We start from the raw sequence: 23,888 nt of genomic DNA on the forward strand, positions 1-23,888 counted from the left end.
ATAATTTAATATTTTTAATGATTTTGCATTCAAGCATAATAATTTTTAATCTATGGGAAACATAATCGAATGTTCAACCATTTGACTGGATAGCTATTCAGGGAACGGTTTTCAAATAACTTTAACTATTGAAGGTACTGGTACAACACAAAGCGTAAATGCTCGTGTAAGAATCTGAACCCAGTATTACTGCGAACAATATTTTGTAGTGATAAAGTTGTTTTCGTGTAAACATACAGCTTTACAAACATCTGTATTTTGTATAAATATTTGTTCCATTTATAAAAAATATATTTAATGTTTAAATTTTTAAAAAAATAATATTACAAAATCCATGGTCAGTATCCTATGTTCTTATAAGGTATTTATGTTACACGCAGAGAAAGCTATGTTTGTAAGGGCAGTTGTGTCTCTTGCTTGTCGACTAATGGCGTTACGTATTCTATAGACATTGTTTGGTATTTCTCCATATAGTTGATTTAATGAAGCCAATACCAGTTTGTAAATTTTGCAACTAGCAAATATTTATGTTTGATAACTATATATATATATATATGTCAAGCTCTAGAGGCTCTTTAATTATTACTCGGGCCCAGCGCAAGTTGCAATCAATTACACCCCACCCCCACCCCCTTCTCCATATGCGCAACTAACTTCCCGCTGCTGTTGCGCGCCAATACTAGTCGTAAATGCGATGATTAAAAATAACTTAACGACGCTCGATGCAAGAACGTACCACACCGTGATACATGGGTAAAACTACTGAGTCATAGGTGATGGAGGAAAAAGTGACCTCATTTCGCTAATGGGCGTGGTAGATTGAAGTAGAGAAAGTCACCAATTAAACTAAAAAAAAAACATTCGCTCGAGTATTTCAGTACTCGCCAGAGATGTGTAACATGTAACCTCGGTAACGAGCGAATCCATGTGTTCTCGTGTTGCAAATACACTTATAATACGAAATTCGATCACGAAATTTAACCTATGGTAGAATTCTTTAAAATTATGCCGAGCGTTATAAATGTACGCAAATTGTGTCATCAACTAAATTTCTGGACGCGAATTACACGTAGTTTCCGCACCCGCCGCTAGAATTCGCTGCCGGAATCATTAGAATGACAGAGCGAAATTGTAAACTATATAATGAAACATCTCTGATGAAAGCGAAAAAGACTTGAAAAATGACTAAACCCCGACTTTGGGCCTGATTTTCGACAAGAAATGATACATTTTCACAAGATGGACAGTATTTTAATAAAACAAATTAATACTATAAAGTTTCTCTTTTGGCTTTGTGAACGGGTATGGAGACGTGCTCCTGTTTATCGGTACAGCCGTCACTGCGGACAAGATGAAACACTGGATTGGTGTTACGTGTAACGTCATATCGGAGAGCTACACAACTAACCACGCGCATGGCGTTCTACATAACAGGGAGCGTATCTCGCTGTCCATGGAAACGGCTCTAGCGATGAACAACATCTCCGGACATTGGTTCTTCGGCGTTTCTGCCTCCTCTATATGTCCTGTATGTAGTAACAACAATTTAGACGTATTTTTATGTACGTACTGTATATACCGTAAGGCTTATTGCATTTTACGTACCTTTCAAACTAACTAAACATTAACTCCTGAAAATAAAACATTTATAACTTTCCCAGGATTTCAACCCAAAATTTAATAAAAAATTTGGCCGAAAAATACACACAGATTTATAGCTATATGTATCTGATAATAGTGAATTGTCATCTATATAAAGCGCACATGTGAAAAAAAGTTGATTTGACTCCAGAAAAAATATATAAAATATAAATCAATTTGTTTTAAAAATTATTTGGTAATCATAAACTACTCTATTTTGGTGACCACAAAGTATTTTAAAACTTACTTTTAAACTGGCATGTAAAAGTGACAACGTACATCTGTCACAAATGCTTTTCGTTTGGATTTTTTTTCTGAATTTCTAATTATTTTGGTTAAACGTCTCGTCAATAGATAAGTCATTATAGACAGACTCACACTAGGCAACTCATTGCAAAGAAACAGAGGGAAAGAAGATTGTAGTGACTTTCTGAACCTATGGGAAACGTTGGATGTATCGGGATTCGAAACCCGATCAGAATTATTTTTCAGTTGCAAAGTATACTTGAAGTTCATATACATTTGTTTATCGTTGATGTTTGGACTACAGTGTTGTTGAGATGTCCTTGATGACAATTAATCAAGAAGAAGTGGTTACCTGATTACGTGAAATCTCAAAGGGTTTTAGCCTTGTTTTCAAAGGACGAACGCTCAGGAAAAAAAACTGTTGACTATAAGTAAGCACAGTCTCGCCTAGAGTGATATGGATCCGTACGGTCTGGATTTCGATGATCTCTAGGATGGACTCCACAACCCTATACATGCTCGCAAGACTCGTAAAACCAGAATATTGATTCGATACTTCTTTTGTCGAGAGTTCTTCAGTTCTCTAGATAAACTGTAGCAAGTAGGTGAACTTTTTTATATATATTCTAGCCTAATGCGAAAGGAATCCGTGAATTTTTACGGTCTGTATAAATCCACGAAATAATCGCGGCCTTAGTTATAAATATAGAAAAGGGAATTTTAGCGGGGGGTAAAAAAAAAACCATCTTAAACGCTCACTGGACTGTATAATAAGATACGTCCGCGCCCGCGGTTTCTTCCTCGTGATTGGCGACCGTCTGCAAGAGAAGCCATCAGCCTACCTCATCGCAGGCCGACGGTGACCTGAAAGGACTGTCAACCCATCACGAAACACAGACGAAGCTCCATTGAAGTACTCGGCCCCCAAGTTATAAAGCACGTGTTTACCTCGGCGTGGCACTGAAATGTGTACGCGGCAAGACGCCTGGTGGGCCAGGTGATGGTGGGTCGAGGAGATTGGGGAGGGGGGGGGGCAGGCGTCGCAAACACTGGGACGAATGTCCTCCCGTCCCGCTAGAAAGCGTGACTCGTGAGCGCGACAGCGCGGATGTGTCGGCGACGCATCCGCCGAGTTGGGCCAATCAAGGCGTCGACAGGTTGGTGAGAGGGAAGGGGGGGACACAGGCTTGGTTGCCAAACTGCCGCAAGTCACTCGTCGCGCCATTTTTTTTTGTCCTCACCGGGTTCGAACCGAGGACTCCGAGCTCCATGTTGTTATTGTATGTTTTTTATATATATATTTTTAATTGATTATTTTTTATCAATTTTAATTTTTTTTATTTAAATCGTATAATAAATAAAGATTTTCAAGATGGCGGCCTTAACGCAAATTGCAACGGTGACGTCATAATCCTAGATGATCGCGACGATCATCCCGCGAATCGTTATCACAGTTGTCATTGTTCTGAAAGCTTCAGGAGAAGGATGAGGTTTGGAGTGTCCGCGCGAATCCCGACTCACCGACCGTCACAACGTTAGGCCCCGCAGACACACGACTATTGGCGGATCCAGAAAAAAAAGGGGGGGTGACATAGCGGCATGCCCCCCTCCCCTGAAACCCGAATAATTTTTGATTTTACTAATCATAGTTTTCCAAAATTACCGAAGTATTATTTTACTGCAGTGCTATACATAATAGGACGGTTTTTTTTCAACCATAAATCAAATGCACGGGACTAAATAAGAACTACAAAATTATTATTCAGCTTCCAACCCCCTGTTAAATAGAGGCAGCAAGCTAATTAAGACCATACTAAACTTACTGTTCGGTGTTTCAATTCTAAATAAACTAAAATTTATTAGAAACATTATCTGGCCCTTCCCGGAGCCTCATTCTGGATCCGCCCTTGCACACGACACAACGCGACATGGTTGACTTCCATGTGTTACATGCAAGCAATGCGCACAGACACGAGGCGACAACATCAAATAACCGCCCCACGAAGGCAGACTGTCTGATGAAAAGCGCGAGTATATAAAAAAACTTGCCAACAAAGGCGTGCCGTAAAGTGCATACCCTTGTTTACTCTACGGTAGTGTGTTTATAGCTTACTAGTTAAATACAGTTTTTTCATCGGTAATATCATTTGAGTAAATTTTCACTTGTAAAAGTATTTTAATTGATTTTTTTTTCTTTTCATTGTGGAGTTGGATGCAGATCAATTTGTACGTTTAGTACAGAAAACATGTATTTTATACAGTCCATCCTCGGAAAGAGCATCGCGAAAACAATTTTGGTTTCAAGAATACGGGAATAAATAACGTAACGGAAGTATGGTATCGAGTTGTCGCGCGACATCGTGTGATGTCGCGTCTTGTCTGATTCTGTGCGCGCCCAGCCTCCGAGTTCTGCTAGGGGATCATACGATGGTCATTACGTGACTCGCACTGAATGGAACACGCGCGAGTTTTCCGGAGCCCTCTGCGTACCGACTCCCTGTTGGACAGGAAAGTGTGCAGGCAAGCCTCAACAGCGCACTCTGGACTGAAGAACTGAATTACGAATAAAATTGATGACCTATTGAATGAATGAATGAATGAATGAATGAATAAGGCCCATGACGTTTCGCCGACAACGGTGTCATAAGAGACGATTGGCTTAATGAGATGAGAACGGGGAGTTGTTTATGACTTGTCCTGGGTAGATCACGTTTACAGCAGTTTACGAAGTAAGATGTTAACCCATGATAGGAACTGATAAACGTTATTTTGTACTCAGAATGTTATAGGTCATAAGAGTTAATTCATAATTTTTAAAAATTGCCTTTGTTAATGCAGAAAGCACACAAAAATAAATTTCCTAGATCTGTAAATGACTTGAGTATTATTAATATTATAAAAGTTGTAGTCATTCTTCGAAAATGAGTTCAATACTGAGCCAAAATTATTTCAAGGGTGAAAATTTTCGTTGCAGACAATAAACAGTTCTCTTGTTTCAAACTTTTCTGAAGACTAAGGTGTGACTAATGATGCCACATCATCTTTATGCAGAATAACATAATGCCTTGACAAAACAAAAACTTCACTTCGCATAAACGACATAATACAATTTTAAAAAAAATTAAAATGTGTTGATGTGCAATCTGTGGGCATGCAAATTCTACAAATTTTCGTTTGTTTGAATGTTCGATAGTGAAAAATGAACGAATCTTCCACATTAAAGTTTTATATGTAAATATATGTACCTCCATTTAGCTGGCGTGGATGTGTGCTAAGCTCTGAAGTTGGCCGCACTGCATGAAAAATCGCGAAAATGCAACCTTTCCTAAACCCAGGGCTAAGGCCGGGTTTATAAACTAGGCATTCAACGTGACGACGCAACGACATAACCAACCAATGCAATAAAATCACGGTCGTTTGTAAAGCACAAAGTTCTCAAGACTCCACCATCTCTACAAATTGAAAATTGAAAACGGTATGAAACAAATTTCTTTTCCGGGGCCCTTTTAGTTAATTTATGTTTATCAAGAAACAATGAATTTGTCAATAATTGACTCAAAGGTGTTACTTGATTTTATTTTCGAGATATTAACAAGTTAAAACGTGATTTAAAAAAAGTACACAACGTATGCGTCTTCAAACGTTTTTGGAACACTTCACTTTGTTATGTCGAGTTCTCTCCTAATGAAGTTGTAATTTGGCCGATGCTTGCGTTGCGTTTTTGCGTCTCGTATAGTCAAGAAACGGGTGTTTAAAAACTTAGATAGGTATTTAAATTGTTGCGTCTGTCGTTTCTTGCGCAGTTTACAGACCCGTCCTTAGGATGACATTCGCTTGCAGTACGTAGAGGTAGACGAACAAAGAACAGTTTGAGTTGCGTGTTACGCGTGGTTGGGCGACCTCGGAATGGCATGTCCTGCGCGGACCACTAAACCGCGACGTTAATGCTACGTTATTAACAATCGCATGTGCCGGTTTTGCTCAAGCAAACGTTTATTCTTTGGTTTTCCGATGTGCCTTACAGTTACAGGATAAAGTATAAGGTTATACTTGGTGGTCGTTTAAGTTAACAGGAATCTCAACTTCCTTCACCGCAATAACAACTAGGTTCGTCTGGATAAAATGTTTGCTTTCCTGTGTCGGTATAAATTCATACATACTGCACACGCATCCTGTTGGGAAGCCTTAGTTTAGTATATAATGCAAAATAACTTTTAATGTTCGAATTATTTTGGCCAGTAGGAACATTAAGTACATAATTTTATCTGACGAGTACTGCGCTGAATAATATTTTAAAGGTAACAATCATGTGAAGAACTATTTGTTAGGAGTTTAATGAAAGGATATGCATAGGCCTCATATCAGAAAAAAATCATTAGGTATGAAATTATTGTAAAGAATGTGAAATGGGGAATAAATAATGGCATAACGTCAGCATGAAAATAGAAGAAATCGCGGGTGGTGGGAAGGGAATAAGTTAAAACTGAAAGTTTACGTAAGTCTTATTTGGTAAGCTGAACGAAATATTAAAATTATCTTTAAACAAAAATACCATTCACCCTACCCTGTTAGCAGGGACGTCACATTATTCTTAAAGTTTTAACCATTGCCATACGTGATAGCACGAAATCCATGCAATGAATGTGTTCTGTCCCGAAAATAGATTTGTCTTTGCGTTACTGTCTGTGGAGTGTCAGGAGCACCAGCCGGTGACCATCCTAAAGCATTCCAGAAGGATGACGAAGTTATTAGCAGATAACGTGACGAAGCCATGATATTCCCACAGAAACACTGAAAAATTTATCATTTATTTTTTTACGTGCAACATCTTAGCTCTCGGTATACAATTTGGTGGGAGTAATTTCGCGAATGCGATTGAAGTCAAGGAACACAAAGTATAACCATCAACAGGGCCGCCGAGAGGGGGGGGGCAAAAGGGGCAAATGCCCAGGGGCCCGGTAGCCTTAGGGGCCCGGGCGCCTGGCTGGGAAGTGGAAAATAAATGGCTGGAAAAACCTTTTTCCCCTGCTATTAAAACATCTTGTAATATATATATATATATATATATATATATATATATATATATATATACACCTACATGTATATGTTTTGTGTGTTCCTAAAACTACAGTCGATAACCAATAACCTAACCGAGCAGTACTTGTAACATTCAGTTCATACCAAAATACTTCCGTAGTAGCAGAAATGGGAACGCCAGGTGCGAGCACAATAGGTTTGCTTGGTCCCGTACACCCCTCCACTTGGGGTCAATGCCATTTAGATTCCCCTTTCTGAAGTAAAGAATGCGGTGATCGGCCCTGGCTGGAGGGGGTGTCATGGAGATATCTTATGAAATGAAACATCTCAAATCAATTCATGTTTCAAATATTGGTCCAAACCAGTTGAAACCAATCCAGCTTTTAAATACACTACGGAGGTTAAAATTGGATAGTTTATTTCCAAACGTGTGTATCGCTGTTCGAGTGTTCTGCACAATTCCCGTGACAGTTGCCGAAGCCTAAAGGTCCTTCAGCAAAATGAAGGAAATAAAAAATGTACATTGCTCAACCATGTCTCAGGAAAGGATTAGTGGGCTCACCTTGCTTGCCTTAGAGCCTGATCTCGCTCGGTCATTGAAATGCGACGATGCAATTAACGATTTTGCTTTGAAAGAGGCACGGAAAACAGATTTGTTGTGATTACTTCTGAACTATTTAATTGTTTTTAAATCAATATTTTTGAGTAGCATAATCCTTTTAAATTCATTATATGTTTAAAAATTTAAATAACATACTACAGTGTATGATTATTTTGAATGTAGTGATTCGATATGAAGTAATGACTGTTCTGTTGTAAAACATTTTGAAGTGTTATTAAATTTAGACATTTTTATATAGTATATGACATTTGAATTGTGTTTTAGTAGGATGTAAAATATGTATCATTGTTATTTAAAATGCATGTCATTTATGATTTTGCATCGAACTAAGGGTATTAAATTAATTTGTATAAATTATTGATATGTATTAAAAAAATTTCAATGTAATGAAAGTGGGTTCAATGTGTTTGATGTTTTCGAAGTAATAACATTTATTATTACTTTAAGTTATATTAATAATATTTATATTCAGAATAAATTATTATACTTATGTATTTTAAACACTCATATAATAATGCAATTTTACGATATCATATATATTTATGGTCTACGTAGTACGTAGTAGTGGTATGCAAAAAAAAAAGGAAGGGGGGCCTACTACCCCAGCTGCCCAGGGGCCCACAAATTTTCTCAGCGGCCCTGACCATCACGGTGCTGAGAACTATGGCGGATGATGGCGCGAATCTAAGTTCACAAAGACGAAAAGTATAACGATACAGTGTTAACCGTTACTGAATTTTAACACGACGGGCAGTATTTTAAAAAAATTACTGTCGAAGATCAGGAGAATAGCCGGGATTCAGTAGTTTTTCAAGTCTTTTTCGCTTTAATATGAGCCATTTCATTTTATAGTTTATAATTTTGGTCTGCTGATCAAATTATTCGACAGTCTGCGTACCTGCTCCGTTAACGAATTCTAACGGTGATTGCGGAAACTACGTGTGATTCGCATCTGGAAATAAAGTTGAAAACACAATTATTTTTCTTGGCATTATTTTAGATTTCTACATTAAATATCGTGTCCGAGTTTCGTATTATAAGTGTATTTGCAACACGAGAACACAAGATTTTTCTCGTTACCAAGGTTAGATGTTATCAAGAGCGAGTACTGATAGACTAGCTCACATTCATTTTTATTATCATTTTGTAACTCGTATTGTTTTCGTGGTTATTATTGAAAGATTTGATTGCATTGAAGTGAAAACTTCTTTAGCCGCGTTGAGCGATTTTTGGTAGGGGCAAAACATATGGGTTCGCGTCACCGACATGCTAGTGATATAATACCAAAAACATTTTCTTACGTATATTTGACGTAGAAATAATGTCATATTACACATTTAAAACAAAGTTTTAAGTTTTCACTTCTTTCGACAGCCCCCATGACTGCCCTTTTTTACAATGGATATAATATTTAACAGAATTATGTTTCGATTCTTCATCACATGCCAAATGTTGTATTTATTGGCTACTATACTAAATAGTGAGTAGTATACAAATGTATGTGCACGCGGCTGGGTGGGTGAGGAGTGTGAAGAGCCGACCGCCATATTGAATTCTGTCACGGTGGCCATATTTGGTGTCGAAATTCCACAAAATGTCTATAAATTTCCGACTTTGACCGTAAACTTGAAATTCTTTAATTTTTGACAAAAAATTCCCAAAGATATAAAAAAAATTGTTTACTTCAAATGTTTTATTCAAAATTTCAAGGTATTATAAGATTTCACAATCTCTTCCAGTTATTTCCCCGTTTGCTTTGTCCCAAATAAATTTTCAGACTCTCTTCAGTACGTAGATATTTTTCAATATCCAATACAATCAAATCACTTAACACACAAATATGCATAATGTACAGAATGGACAATAAAATGCTTTCCTGCACAATATGCAGTTTTCACTGATATCATTCTATCAATATTGCATAACCAACCAACTCCGAAAGTCTGGAGAAAGCAAACTTACTGTTTTATCAGAATTTGAAACGATACATTACTGAAATTTGATCAGGCGAGTGATTCTGATAGTCCTTTCAAATTAAAATATAATTGTTCATATTCCTCGCATTTGGTTAATGTTACTTAAAAAAAGTCATTTATTAATGAGACGCAAATTATAATGCATACTAGTTTTAAAATGTTAAGATATTAAGTAAAATTTAAGTTACTGATACTGTTTTAACTAATATATTATCAAATTATTAAGAGTTCTCCAGGTTTTGAGACACATATTCAATTCCCAGAGTTGTCCAGGTTTTGAGACACATTTCAATTCCCAGAGTTGTCCAGGTTGAGACACATGTTCAATTCCCAGAGTTGACCAGGTTTTGAAACACATGTTCAATTCCCAGAGTTGACCAGGTTTTAAAACATGTTCAATCCCCAGAGTTGACCAGGTTTTGAGACACATTTTCAATTCCCAGAGTTGACCAGGTTTTGAGACGTATTTTCAATCCCCAGAATTGACCGGGTTTTGCGACGCATTTTCAGTTCCCAGAGTTGACCAAGTTTTGAGACGCATTTTCAATCCCCAAAGTTGACCAGGTTTTGGGACGCATTCTCAGTTCCCAGAGTTGACCAGGTTTTGGGACGCATTTTCAGTTCCCAGAGTTGACCAGGGTTTGGGACGCATTTTCAATCCCCAAAGTTGACCAGGTTTTGGGACGCATTCTCAGTTCCCAGAGTTGACCAGGTTTTAGGACGCATTTTCAGTTCCCAGAGTTGACCAAGTTTTGAGACGCATTTTCAGTTCCCAGAGTTGACCAAGTTTTGAGACGTATTTTCAATCCCCAGAATTGACCGGGTTTTGCGACGCATTTTCAGTTCCCAGAGTTGACCAAGTTTTGAGACGCATTTTCAATCCCCAAAGTTGACCAAGTTTTGAGACGCATTTTCAATCCCCAAAGTTGACCAGGTTTTGGGACGCATTCTCAGTTCCCAGAGTTGACCAGGTTTTGGGACGCATTTTCAATCCCCAAAGTTGACCAGGTTTTGGGACGCATTCTCAGTTCCCAGAGTTGACCAGGTTTTGGGACGCATTTTCAGTTCCCAGAGTTGACCAAGTTTTGAGACGCATTTTCAGTTCCCAGAGTTGACCAAGTTTTGAGACGTATTTTCAATCCCCAGAATTGACCGGGTTTTGCGACGCATTTTCAGTTCCCAGAGTTGACCAAGTTTTGAGACGCATTTTCAATCCCCAAAGTTGACCAGGTTTTGGGACGCATTCTCAGTTCCCAGAGTTGACCAGGTTTTGGGACGCATTTTCAGTTCCCAGAGTTGACCAAGTTTTGAGACGCATTTTCAGTTCCCAGAGTTGACCAAGTTTTGAGACGTATTTTCAATCCCCAGAATTGACCGGGTTTTGCGACGCATTTTCAGTTCCCAGAGTTGACCAAGTTTTGAGACGCATTTTCAATCCCCAAAGTTGACCAGGTTTTGGGACGCATTCTCAGTTCCCAGAGTTGACCAGGTTTTGGGACGCATTTTCAGTTCCCAGAGTTGACCAAGTTTTGAGACGCATTTTCAGTTCCCAGAGTTGACCAAGTTTTGAGACGTATTTTCAATCCCCAGAATTGACCGGGTTTTGCGACGCATTTTCAGTTCCCAGAGTTGACCAAGTTTTGAGACGCATTTTCAATCCCCAAAGTTGACCAGGTTTTGGGACGCATTCTCAGTTCCCAGAGTTGACCAGGTTTTGGGACGCATTTTCAGTTCCCAGAGTTGACCAGGTTTTGGGACGCATTTTCAATCCCCAAAGTTGACCAGGTTTTGGGACGCATTCTCAGTTCCCAGAGTTGACCAGGTTTTGGGACGCATTTTCAGTTCCCAGAGTTGACCAAGTTTTGAGACGCATTTTCAGTTCCCAGAGTTGACCAAATTTGAGACGTATTTTCAATCCCCAGAATTGACCGGGTTTTGCGACGCATTTTCAGTTCCCAGAGTTGACCAAGTTTTGAGACGCATTTTCAATCCCCAAAGTTGACCAAGTTTTGAGACGCATTTTCAATCCCCAAAGTTGACCAGGTTTTGGGACGCATTCTCAGTTCCCAGAGTTGACCAGGTTTTGGGACGCATTTTCAATCCCCAAAGTTGACCAGGTTTTGGGACGCATTCTCAGTTCCCAGAGTTGACCAGGTTTTGGGACGCATTTTCAGTTCCCAGAGTTGACCAAGTTTTGAGACGCATTTTCAGTTCCCAGAGTTGACCAAGTTTTGAGACGTATTTTCAATCCCCAGAATTGACCGGGTTTTGCGACGCATTTTCAGTTCCCAGAGTTGACCAAGTTTTGAGACGCATTTTCAATCCCCAAAGTTGACCAGGTTTTGGGACGCATTCTCAGTTCCCAGAGTTGACCAGGTTTTGGGACGCATTTTCAGTTCCCAGAGTTGACCAAGTTTTGAGACGCATTTTCAGTTCCCAGAGTTGACCAAGTTTTGAGACGTATTTTCAATCCCCAGAATTGACCGGGTTTTGCGACGCATTTTCAGTTCCCAGAGTTGACCAAGTTTTGAGACGCATTTTCAATCCCCAAAGTTGACCAGGTTTTGGGACGCATTCTCAGTTCCCAGAGTTGACCAGGTTTTGGGACGCATTTTCAGTTCCCAGAGTTGACCAAGTTTTGAGACGCATTTTCAGTTCCCAGAGTTGACCAAGTTTTGAGACGTATTTTCAATCCCCAGAATTGACCGGGTTTTGCGACGCATTTTCAGTTCCCAGAGTTGACCAGGTTTTGAGACGCATTTTCAATCCCCAAAGTTGACCAGGTTTTGGGACGCATTCTCAGTTCCCAGAGTTGACCAGGTTTTGGGACGCATTTTCAGTTCCCAGAGTTGACCAAGTTTTGAGACGCATTTTCAGTTCCCAGAGTTGACCAAGTTTTGAGACGTATTTTCAATCCCCAGAATTTACCGGGTTTTGCGACGCATTTTCAGTTCCCAGAGTTGACCAAGTTTTGAGACGCATTTTCAATCCCCAAAGTTGACCAGGTTTTGGGACGCATTCTCAGTTCCCAGAGTTGACCAGGTTTTGGGACGCATTTTCAGTTCCCAGAGTTGACCAAGTTTTGAGACGCATTTTCAGTTCCCAGAGTTGACCAAGTTTTGAGACGTATTTTCAATCCCCAGAATTGACCGGGTTTTGCGACGCATTTTCAGTTCCCAGAGTTGACCAAGTTTTGAGACGCATTTTCAATCCCCAAAGTTGACCAGGTTTTGGGACGCATTCTCAGTTCCCAGAGTTGACCAGGTTTTGGGACGCATTTTCAGTTCCTAGAGTTGACCAAGTTTTGAGACGCATTTTCAGTTCCCAGAGTTGACCAAGTTTTGAGACGTATTTTCAATCCCCAGAATTGACCGGGTTTTGCGACGCATTTTCAGTTCCCAGAGTTGACCAAGTTTTGAGACGCATTTTCAATCCCCAAAGTTGACCAGGTTTTGGGACGCATTTTCAGTTCCCAGAGTTGACCAAGTTTTGAGACGCATTTTCAGTTCCCAGAGTTGACCAAGTTTTGAGACGTATTTTCAATCCCCAGAATTGACCGGGTTTTGCGACGCATTTTCAGTTCCCAGAGTTGACCAAGTTTTGAGACGCATTTTCAATCCCCAAAGTTGACCAGGTTTTGGGACGCATTCTCAGTTCCCAGAGTTGACCAGGTTTTGGGACGCATTCTCAGTTCCCAGAGTTGACCAGGTTTTGGGACGCATTTTCAGTTCCCAGAGTTGACCAAGTTTTGAGACGCATTTTCAGTTCCCAGAGTTGACCAAGTTTTGAGACGTATTTTCAATCCCCAGAATTGACCGGGTTTTGCGACGCATTTTCAGTTCCCAGAGTTTACCAGGCTTTGAGACGCATTTTCAATCCCCAGAGTTTTGGGACGCATTTTCAGTTCCCAGAGTGGACCAGGTTTTGAGACGCATTTTTAATTCCTAGAGTTGACCAGGTTTTGATACGTATTGATGTCTCCTCCGTGTCCCGCAGTGCACGACTCGTCGGGCAAGCTGCCCTCCGGCCTGCTGAACGGCAACGTGAACCAGTTCGGCGACTACGACCAGTGCGTGTCGGCGGTCAGCCCGGGGGCGGCGGGTAAGCGCGGGGCCGTGCGCGGCCAGTACTGCCTCGCCTACCTGCAGCTGCAGATGGCAGAGCGCGCCGACCCGCGGCTGCACGGCCTGCACCAGCTGCTGCAGTCCCACTGGGCCTTCCGCAGCAACATGGACGACGTGAGCAGCCCCTTTCCCCCGTCCTGTCGTCCTCCACGCGCGAACATCTCAGCTCTTGGTAGGAGTCAGGGGCGGAGACAGGGGGGGGGGTGTGTTAGGGGTTCACCCCCCCCCCTCCTTAGCACCAAATCTTTAATTAATTTCTTATTCGTCACTCAAACAAATTTCATATTAAAATTAATAAAAAAAATTACCATTACAATATTTAAATTTAAGTACCGAAAACTGCTAAAATAGCAATACTTTACACCTTAAAATCCTAATTTTCCCGGGGGAGGACCCCTGGAACCCCCGCTTTAATACGGGAGGGGAGGGGGGCCATGCTTCTTAACACCCCCCCATACACAAATCCTGGCTACGCCACTGGTAGGAGTCATGTTCGATGAAAGGAAATGTGTGTCGCCAAGATGGCGGACCACACGTACAGCAAATGTAACCCCCCCCCCCCCCCGTACATAGTCACTTTCGTGAACATTATGGGACGTACTTACCAAACGTATGGTTGTGCCAAATGAAACATTATGATAGTGTAACAACCCTGAAATATCAACGTAAGGAGCTCGACTTTCAACGTTTGAAGTGTTAGAGCTCCTTGGTGTTTCATAGCAGTTTTAATGATTAATTTTTTAAAAAATATGTAACATCTTAAGCTCTCGGTATGCGGCATTTGGGAGTAATCTCATGAATGCGATGGAAATGTGTAACAGGATGTAGGGAGAAGCGCGTGCCATCCAATTTTCCGATGTGGCGTACAGTTGGCGCTCGTGCCGCGGCGTGTCAGCGAACGCAAACATTTGGGAAGCCTTCTTTTCACAGACGAGAGAGCCAAAACCCGAAGTTCCCCGAAGTTCGTGGGTTTTTTTCCGTATCTTTAATGTAGCTATCCTAACCAAATCAACCGTCCACAATGTTTTAAAGTATTTATAATGTAGCTAACCTAACCTAATTGACCACTAGTATCCTTTTATCAACACCGCCATATTTACTTACAATGAACAAAAAAAAAACTGAAGATGCACGATCGGGCGTTTGGCTCTCTCGTCTATGAAAAGGATTCCCCAAACATTTCCATGACGTTTGAAAAGAGAGAGAACGGGAGAAAGAGAAAGAAAAGACAGCTGTTTACAGTTCGTACAGTACCTGGTTTTCAACAGTGCTGAGCATTGTAGTGGGGCTTTTCTAATACTTAAAATATGTTGTAATATAATGTGCAATACATAATATAAATGGGATAATTGTATAAATGTAGACAAAGAGTAACGTTCTTGTATTATCTTGGCTGAATATTCTATAAAAGATGGGCAGTAGTTTAATAAAATTCCTTGTCGAAAATCATGTCTAAAACCGGGGTTTGTATTTTTTCAAGTATTTTTTTTTCGGTTTTATCGAAGCCGTTTCGTTTATAGTTTAAAATTGTGGTCTGCTAATTAAATAGTCGACGTAGCTGCAGCGAATTCCAGCGGTGGGTGCGTTAACTACGTGTGATTCGCGTCCTCAAATTTAGTTTAAAAAACAATTTGCGTATATTTATCACGCTCGGCATTATTTTAAACAATTCTACGTTAATCTTAGGGTCCAAGTTTCGTAATATAAGTTTATTTGCAACATGACGGGTCAATGAATCTTAGGCTTTTTAATTTGTTTCATAGATAATGTTCGAATTCATTCTTCACATTGAATGATTGGATTTTCACATAATAGGGCTACGGTGGCTTTGCTGACCTCCATAACGCAGTTTGATAGCTTCTGGGTTTGAGTAAATTTTTATCGTTCAAAATTGGCCTCATGTCAACGTTCAAAAAACGAATATTCTAATAACGGGACGCTTCCGTTTACTTATCAACGAACAATATGACGTTATTTCAGTGGTTAAGTTGAAAACTTCACCACCTAAATTAATTCAATAAAATCCACCGGAGTCAAACCCCGGATATTTTCGCTAGTGGGAAACATAGAGGGCGTTGTGCGAGCCGGTTAATTTCGAGACGGCACTTAACACTCGATATCTCAACTAACCGACGCGAAAAAAAATTTGAATGTTTAATAACGAAACCCAAGCCACTTACCGCACCACTTTTTCAGCGCCTTACTAGGACGGTAATACTATCCAGCCTATCACAAGTGTACTGCGGTTGCCTACACAACCATTTCCAAGGAGAATTCTCAAACGCAACGAGCCAATCGTCGATGGAAACACTCGTACGTACGCACTCTACGAAGATAAATTTCTTGTTCTAAAAAAATACAATTTTTTATCTTAGGGGTTTCACCGATTTCAAATACTGTTTAGTTATCGACTACTAGTAATTTAACAGACAATAATGGGTAACATCAATAACAAATATTCTTCTCAATTATAATTATATTTTGTTGGTCCAAAGAAATACTTTTTTATTCTAGAAAGTATATCGATTGTTGAACAGATATTTAATATCAGTACGTTCATTTTTAAGACATATGTTTAAGTTCAATCCAGAGTTTTAAATGCTTTTAAACCGAGTACCTCTAAAACACAAAAAAATACATTAAAGTCGCTTTTAAAAACAAGGCTGCAGGTCAATCACATTCAGATGTCACATACGCATAAAATAATTTAAAAAATCAAATCATATTTAATTTGGTAAGAGTGACATGTTCGGAATAAAAATTATACAAGACTGACATGTTCCAAGAAAAAATAATACAAAACTACGCAGTTGCAGCATCGTCACAATTACAGAAAACCCGAACATATCTCCACATGGCCTAATTTAGCTACGAATGAGGAGCCGTTTTTAAATTTATGTAAGAAAAAGAGACGTTATCATGAAAAGTTGATATTTTCAGTCGGATATGTTCCAGTCCAAACAAAACTCAAGACTGGCAGATACGAATTATTAATAAAATTTAATTATTAAGCAATCCGACTAAACCCAGTGTGTAAAAAATTCTGTTTTAATAACCTATGATGTAGAAACACGTAGCGTTGATACAGTAAAATCAGTATTATACACATTCAAGTATAAAATCAAATTTACGGTAGTATCGAAAAAGGACATGATCGCGATTCAATCTATTACGTAACGCCACGACAAAAGTATATCACTGTTTACGAGAAAACCTAAGAACTTTAACACGCATTAGTGTTCCAGGAAATAAATAAACAAGAATGTGTTGTCCTCGACGTAAGTAAACGTAGCGGGAAAATATCAAAAAGCAAAAAAACGAACATACCAAAATCGCAAGGTGTAAAAGCTGTCTTCGGCGTGTCTGTAAAACTATCATAACAGTTGCTTTTCCCTTCATAAGTCGAGAGTTTAGTCAGAAGCATACCTACCTAAATAATTTGTTTTCACCCAGGATGTTACATAATTTTACAACTAACACTTCTTACTATAAATTATAATTCAGTGTAATGTAATTTTTCTTTATGAATTAATACATTTTGAAAAATTCAAAACTTTTAGTGTTGCAGAGGTGTGTGTCCAAAAATTGCCTTTACTCTTGCATCACAGAGGCTCATTTTTATTTAACAGTTATCGAAAGCAGTACCTTTTGTCACTGATGTTGTCGATAGTGTTTGTAAACAACTTAATGCGGTAGGTTTTGTAAACAAACATGTTTTACTTTAAAAGTTACAGCTGGAAAATGGGGAACCACCGATACTGCTAATGTCAATACTTAAGACAAGTTAAATGAGAAGACTTTAGCCAAGCAAGGACTAAAGCTTGGAGATTAGGAAATATGTGTGTGCTACATTTGACATTGTAATAATTGAAGTCAAAATGAGCAGCAATCAACATCTTTATATGACAATATTTACTTAATAGCACTTATTTATGATTATTCAGAGAGTTCTTTTGAAGTTATCAAACGAACTGCTAGCATTAGCCACTATGCAGATACGGTTTGTTTTTCCAAGCAATTGCTAGCCAGAGTGACTGCAAACATAGAATAAGGCAGCGTTTATAAACTATACGAAAAATGCAAGAAATGCAAGGCACAAAAAGAAAACTTATTTTTGAAATAAAACATTTATAAACCATGCAAAACGCAAAAACCAAACAAGCGTTGGCCAGTTTTCAAATTCTTGCGTTTCCACCTTCCAAGTTTGAAGTGTTGCAAAGAATTTTAAGGCCCATCTACAATTGCAATGTCCTAAATTGTGTCCGACGGAAACCAATTGCTGATTGGTCCACGTGACCTGTTGACTTCATGGATGGTGTGGGCGATTGTCCAAATACATTGGTCAACTTGACCTTTTTTTTCACAATGTTTCTTTTGGTTGCATAGGGTAAGAACACTCTTGATATGTTTCCAGTCCCAGTTTAAAAAAAAAAAAAAAAAGGTAAACAGAAAACTAACTGAAGATGTGGTAGGAAGCCAAGACAATATTTGTTTAGTGCCGCACGTTTGCGACCGGCGCTTTTCAAAGGCCGAACACACAAATTAATTTTTGCAGTGTGCATAGAATTCAGTGATTACAGTTTACTTTTCTGCTTACAAAATAAATAAATAAATATTAAACTCTTTCACAAGTTAACTGAATAGTCAGAACTTAGGTGCGTACTAATTGACAATGCATAAAAACAATCAAAATCATTTATTTTGGTACTATATATATTTACTGCACTCTGGCGACATAAATCGGTATTAACATCAGACATCGCAATTGTAAACAGGGGAGTTTTCCATGTGACTATATGACGTCATTCATATTAGGATTAGGACACAGAGCGCCCACAGGTTTGGATTGTTTTAGACTAGCTTTTAAAGATGCATACTTACTTTCAATTAAGACCACCAATTAATTTTAGCATATAGTACAAGTTTTCACTTAATAAACTTTCACCGTGAAAGAAAACCACAATTTAAAATAAAGTTATTTACAATTGCATATTTTATTACATGTTAGACATTAATTATCAACAAAAAAAAATGGTGAAGGGAGGGGGCAAGAAATTTTGTTTTCAACAGTTTTAAAAGTAAAAGTTTTAGGGTTGGTAATATCTTACGACTTTCGTGCGTTGGTTGGGTAGCCTTCTCTTCACAGACGAGAGAGCCAAACCAAACGCCGACTCGTGCATCTTTGTTGTTTTTTTTTTGTTTGTTCATTGTAAAAAAATATGGCGGTGTTGATAAAAGAATACTAATGGTCCATTAGGTTAGGTTAGCTACATTATGAATACTTTAAAACATTGTGTACGGTTGATTTGGTTAGGATAGCTACATTAAAGACACGGAAAAAAAGCATGAACTTCGGGTAACTTGGATTTTGGCTCTCTCGTCTGTGAAAAGAAGGCTTCCCGCGTTGGTTGCATCCAACGGTTGCATCAGTAGTTTCTTGGCGTGGTTTACAAACTCGGGAGAGTTAAGCTGGGGGGGAAAAAAAAAGGAAGAGAGGCATAATTCCCCCCCCCCCCCCTTTTCCCACTTTCCTAAAGAAATCTATAACGATATATATAATTCTTTACAACAAAAGGAAAGCATTGGAAAGGAAACAGCAGGCTCTGGTGTGGTCCTCAGCCGGGCCACCGGGTGCCCAGGTACTCGACCATCCACTGGGCGCTGTGCGTGCCGCACTCCTGCTCGGCCGCCGACGTGCAGGCGTCCTTGGAGGACCTGCTGCAGAGGCACACCCGCTCCACCGGCGTCACCTTCCGCGCGAGGGTCGACCCGGAGATGTGCCAGGTGGCGAGGGGCTGGGACCTGCCCTGGTCCAGCATCGTCGTGGGGTGTGTGTCCAGTAACGTGGAATATGGATGTGTTTGTGGTGCAAAGCTGTACGTGTGCTTTCAAAAATATCTTTTGTTTTGAAAATTCATTCATGAAAGTTTGAGGTACATTTTTCTCGGAGGCTTACGTTCTGTGTCACATATCAAGAGTACTTTAACATAAAATATTGAAATTAATTAAACTGTAGAATGAGTGTGATGCAAATCTGTAACATTGTGATTTTATATATATATATATATATATATATATATATATATATATATATATTTAAATATGAATTTAAAAATCAGATATAATCTGGATACGGAATAAGTAACAACTACCAAGCAAACCACAAAACATACCTAGCTATTTGGCACGCCACTCATCTGTGAACTTGGGCGCCACAACAAAGCATTTAGTAACCACTGTCAAAGTGTTCTTTTACTCTGGAGGATGTGTTGTGGTCAGGGGCGTAGCCAGGAGGGGGTTTTAGGGGTTCAAACCCCCCCTCTTAGCACCAAATCTTTAATTAATTTCTTATTCATCAAACAAATTTCATATTAAAATTAATTTTTACCATTACAATATTTAAATTTAAGTACCGAAAACTGCTAAAATAGCACTATTTTACACCTTAAAATCCAAATTTTCCCGGGGGAGGACCCCCGGACCCCCCGCTTTAATACGGGGGGGGGGGGGGGGGGGGGGGGCCATGCTTCTTAACACCCCTCATACACAAATCCTGGCTACGCACCTGGTTGTGGTATGCTTTAACCCTCTCTCAGCCCTTACAAACACTTGAGATCAAAAATCAATAGCGCGATGTGATGGCAATACAAATGCAAAATAGACCTATACCTATATGGTGTTATTGTGAACATATGTTTTTACCCATATGACAACCAAAAATGAACAATTTTATGTAAAAATGTTTCTTGCTGGCCGAGAAGGGAAGTTTTTGCACCTTGTAATTAAATTTGAAGGGCTTGTTAGGTTATATCAGTTACATAAATACTTAATATAATCTTTGCAAAAGCATTCAAATTTTTACAATAAATTGATGTAATTCTGTTCCATTATTTTGTCTCATTTCACGTTATAACTAAAATGTAAGTTACATAGTTGGGTTAAGTCATCAAAATTTAAAATGTTATAAATTTGTGTAAATTTAAGAATTTTTACAAAAAAAATGTGTTATCTGATAAAGTTGCACGAGATAAAGCCTTATTATGGACAACTGTTCAACACAAATTGCTACTTGCTTATCTTTAGTTTCAAGGTGAAATAGTACTAAAATCTCATTCATTTCCATGAAAGTAAATTGTGGGACTGCTACTATTATATACTTAAGCAAAGCGTTTGAATCCTAACCAGGTTAAGACCTAGATTTTTCAAGTACTAATTACATATTTACTGAACAATCACAATTTCAAAATAACAAAGTTATTTCAAAGGGATAATAAATATATGCCAGTTATTTTAACATCTAATGTTCTTAAATTTGATATATTAGATGTTAGAATAAAACTTACAAATATCCTTGACTATACTTCCATTTTTATAAGTAGAAAGTAGAAACATAAACATTTTTTTTTAAAGTAAATTTACTATTTTTAACGTTTTTTTTTATAACTAACAAAGTTTATACAGGAAAAATGATCTTGTACCAATGCAGCTTGTAAAAGTTATACTGATTTTTTTTTTTAACTTGAAATGCACCACACAATGTAACCACTAATTAACATCCAAGTTAATACACAATTTTACTCGATTTATAATACTAAATAAAACTAATTCCATTTATATTAAAATCACATTTTATACTTTTAACATTTCAAATTCATTTGCAAAGCTATCATTTTAGATGGTTATTCTAAAAGTGTAACCAGTATTTTAAATAGCTATCAGCGTAGATTATCTAACACAATGTATGGATTGCTAGAATGACTTGGTGGTTGGCAGCTTATCTTTGACAATTCAAGAAACAAGGAAAATTAAAAAGTTAGAGGTTTCAAAAACTGACGGTTGTCGAATGATTGGATAAAACTATCAACCTTGAAACCAATAATAGCTGGCAAATATTCTTATCTACATTTATTCTTGCAGGTTGTTGTTTGCAGCAATTGTTGGGGTGGCTGCCGTTGCCACTATTTGGGAATACACTACGGAAAGACAAGAAAATGAAGGTAAGCTCTTAACTAGTCATAATCCATGGTAGAAAGTCTTGTAATCATATAGTAATTTCTCAAGAGTTACTTCTCATTTATGAAATGAATTGTTTAAAATAATAATTTTTTTCTAGTTTTGTTAAAAACCTCAAGCCAAGTTTGCTATGTAAATAAGTTTAGTTAGTATATGTACTTGTAAAAATGAAGAGCTTTTGACCATTATTTAAATGTAAACTGTTGTTGAAAGTGCTCAAGAAACTTACGACATATCATGATTGTGATACTAAAGCCATGTCCAAACCCTGCTGGAGTAGCAATTAACATTAGATAACTATTGATATTATCCACAGTGAAAGCCCTTTAATACAGCAGCCTGTGGTTTGGCACATTCTGTAATCCTGCACCAATCGAGCCCATCACGTTAAGATTGTTTTCAATTAGATTGTGACCATGGGCATATATGTATTCCCTTCCTCCTCCCCCCCTTCTAAAAACTTAAGAAGCCTCTCATTGAGGGGGCCCGCTTGTGCTTGAGAAACTGTTACTGTAAAATGGGGTTCATAAATAAACGTGAACGTACGAAATACGTTTTATTGAAAACCTTTTTTGAAAATTTAAAGTTTACAATGTATTGCATGCATGTAGGCCAAAATATGGGAAGAATACAAAAATACAAGCACCCTATCCAGATATGACTTGTGTATGTTAACCCCACAAGCAAAACTCTCAGGTCGCCTCGCGAATCCTACAGATTCGTGTCACTGATTGTGGCCAACAGGTCACTCTACTGTGCTACTAACTTTTATTACACTCTTGTGTTTATCGTGACTTGACAGTTTTCATTTCAGTACAGTCTTTCCAGTTTATCTAGCACCTTGCGTATTATGTTTCCACAACTGTGTACATGCGGTAAAATGTTCTCAAAGCCCAGCACAAGATATTCAAGTGCTGCTAAATCAAGTAAGCATAAGTGTGAGATGGACTACACAGCAAATTCTTGCAATGATTAATAGCCTTGAAGAAAATGCGAAAACATGAATGTCATTGACAAGGGATTTCCAAATTGGTTGTCAACAAATTAAAATATTTAAAAATAAAAACCAATTCACAAGTCTGCTGCTTAAAGTTTAACTGCAAAAAAATATGAAAATAGACACTCATTGAAATATCCAAAAACTTGAAGAAAGGACTCAAAAATGTAAACTGAGAAAATATTTTTTTTATTTTTTTATTTTTTATTTTGATACTTACGGCACAGTTGCGGTTAATTATTTTCGAACTTGTGTGTTACTTTTGTGACCCTGCCTTCAAATTTCCTGACTTTCGTGAACTGTAGACACCCTGTTCGAGATAATGGAAACATTCTGTTCGTATGACACATGCATTGCACTGCGCTCACGTTGTCCTAAATGCGTTAATAAAAGGTGGGTCCCCCCCCTCCTCCTTCATAGGGTATCATTTGAACGCACGTAAAACAATTGCGGCCGACTCTTTTTTGGACAGACAGGAGCACAGCGCTGGAGCTGTTCCAGTCCTTCTCCCTGAAGAGGAACCTGGAGCGACTGATCAGCCTGGAGCAGCCGGCCAACGACATCCACTGCCTGCACGGGATCAGGTTCCTCAACGCCTACATGCTGCTCAAGTCCCACAAGTCCATGGCCGTGTTCTTCATCCCGTACACCAACAGGACGGCCATGGCCGAGGTAAACCACGAGAGTCCACGCGTTGTGCGCTCTGGCATCCATGCCGTGTCCCGACGTCTCGGCATGAGCATGTAAGATAGTAAGTGCATCTTGCACAACAGAGGTGTGCTTCTATTGTAGTGTACAGTAGTGTCTTTAACTAACAGAGTTCAGGTGAACCGTGGCAAACTCAGTTAAGCAAACTCCCTGACAACAGGGATGTAATTCATACAGCTTAGTGGTAATGTGCAAATTCTTTCACGTTGCTTCAGATTCGCTTAACAAGTAAATTGCACAAACAAGGTTAATTTTATCAAGAGTTTCGAAATGGTTAGATAATTAATTTTCCAGGTCCTCAAAAAAAAAAAATGTTTAAACAGGCTTTGCTGGGAACGGAACTTTAGATTGGCTCGGATAAAGCAGAACCTCGATTAACGAGACAGACACTAATGTATTTATTTTGGTAGATAAACTAATCTTATAATTTTTTTTATTTTAAAAAGATTCTGTAATTCAAAAAAATTTGTACAAAATTAAATGCTAACAACTTTAGTTCGGCAATATAAAATCAATAAAAAGTA

General features: G+C 38.6%; 1 protein-coding gene across 1 annotated transcript in view; it reads left to right on the plus strand.

Annotated features, from left to right (window-relative positions):
* The window catches only part of LOC134528146 (O-acyltransferase like protein-like), a 163,952-nt gene that overhangs the window by 112,805 nt on the left and 27,259 nt on the right, over positions 1-23,888 (plus strand). The window contains exons 3-6 of the mRNA XM_063361471.1: positions 13,519-13,760; positions 19,266-19,474; positions 21,564-21,643; positions 23,129-23,328. Coding sequence (XP_063217541.1) covers positions 13,519-13,760; positions 19,266-19,474; positions 21,564-21,643; positions 23,129-23,328 — 731 coding nt within the window. The remainder of the gene's footprint in view (positions 1-13,518; positions 13,761-19,265; positions 19,475-21,563; positions 21,644-23,128; positions 23,329-23,888) is intronic.

This window comes from Bacillus rossius, chromosome 1 (assembly GCF_032445375.1).
Source record: "Bacillus rossius redtenbacheri isolate Brsri chromosome 1, Brsri_v3, whole genome shotgun sequence".
In the NCBI taxonomy this organism is placed as follows: Eukaryota; Metazoa; Arthropoda; class Insecta; order Phasmatodea; family Bacillidae; genus Bacillus; species Bacillus rossius.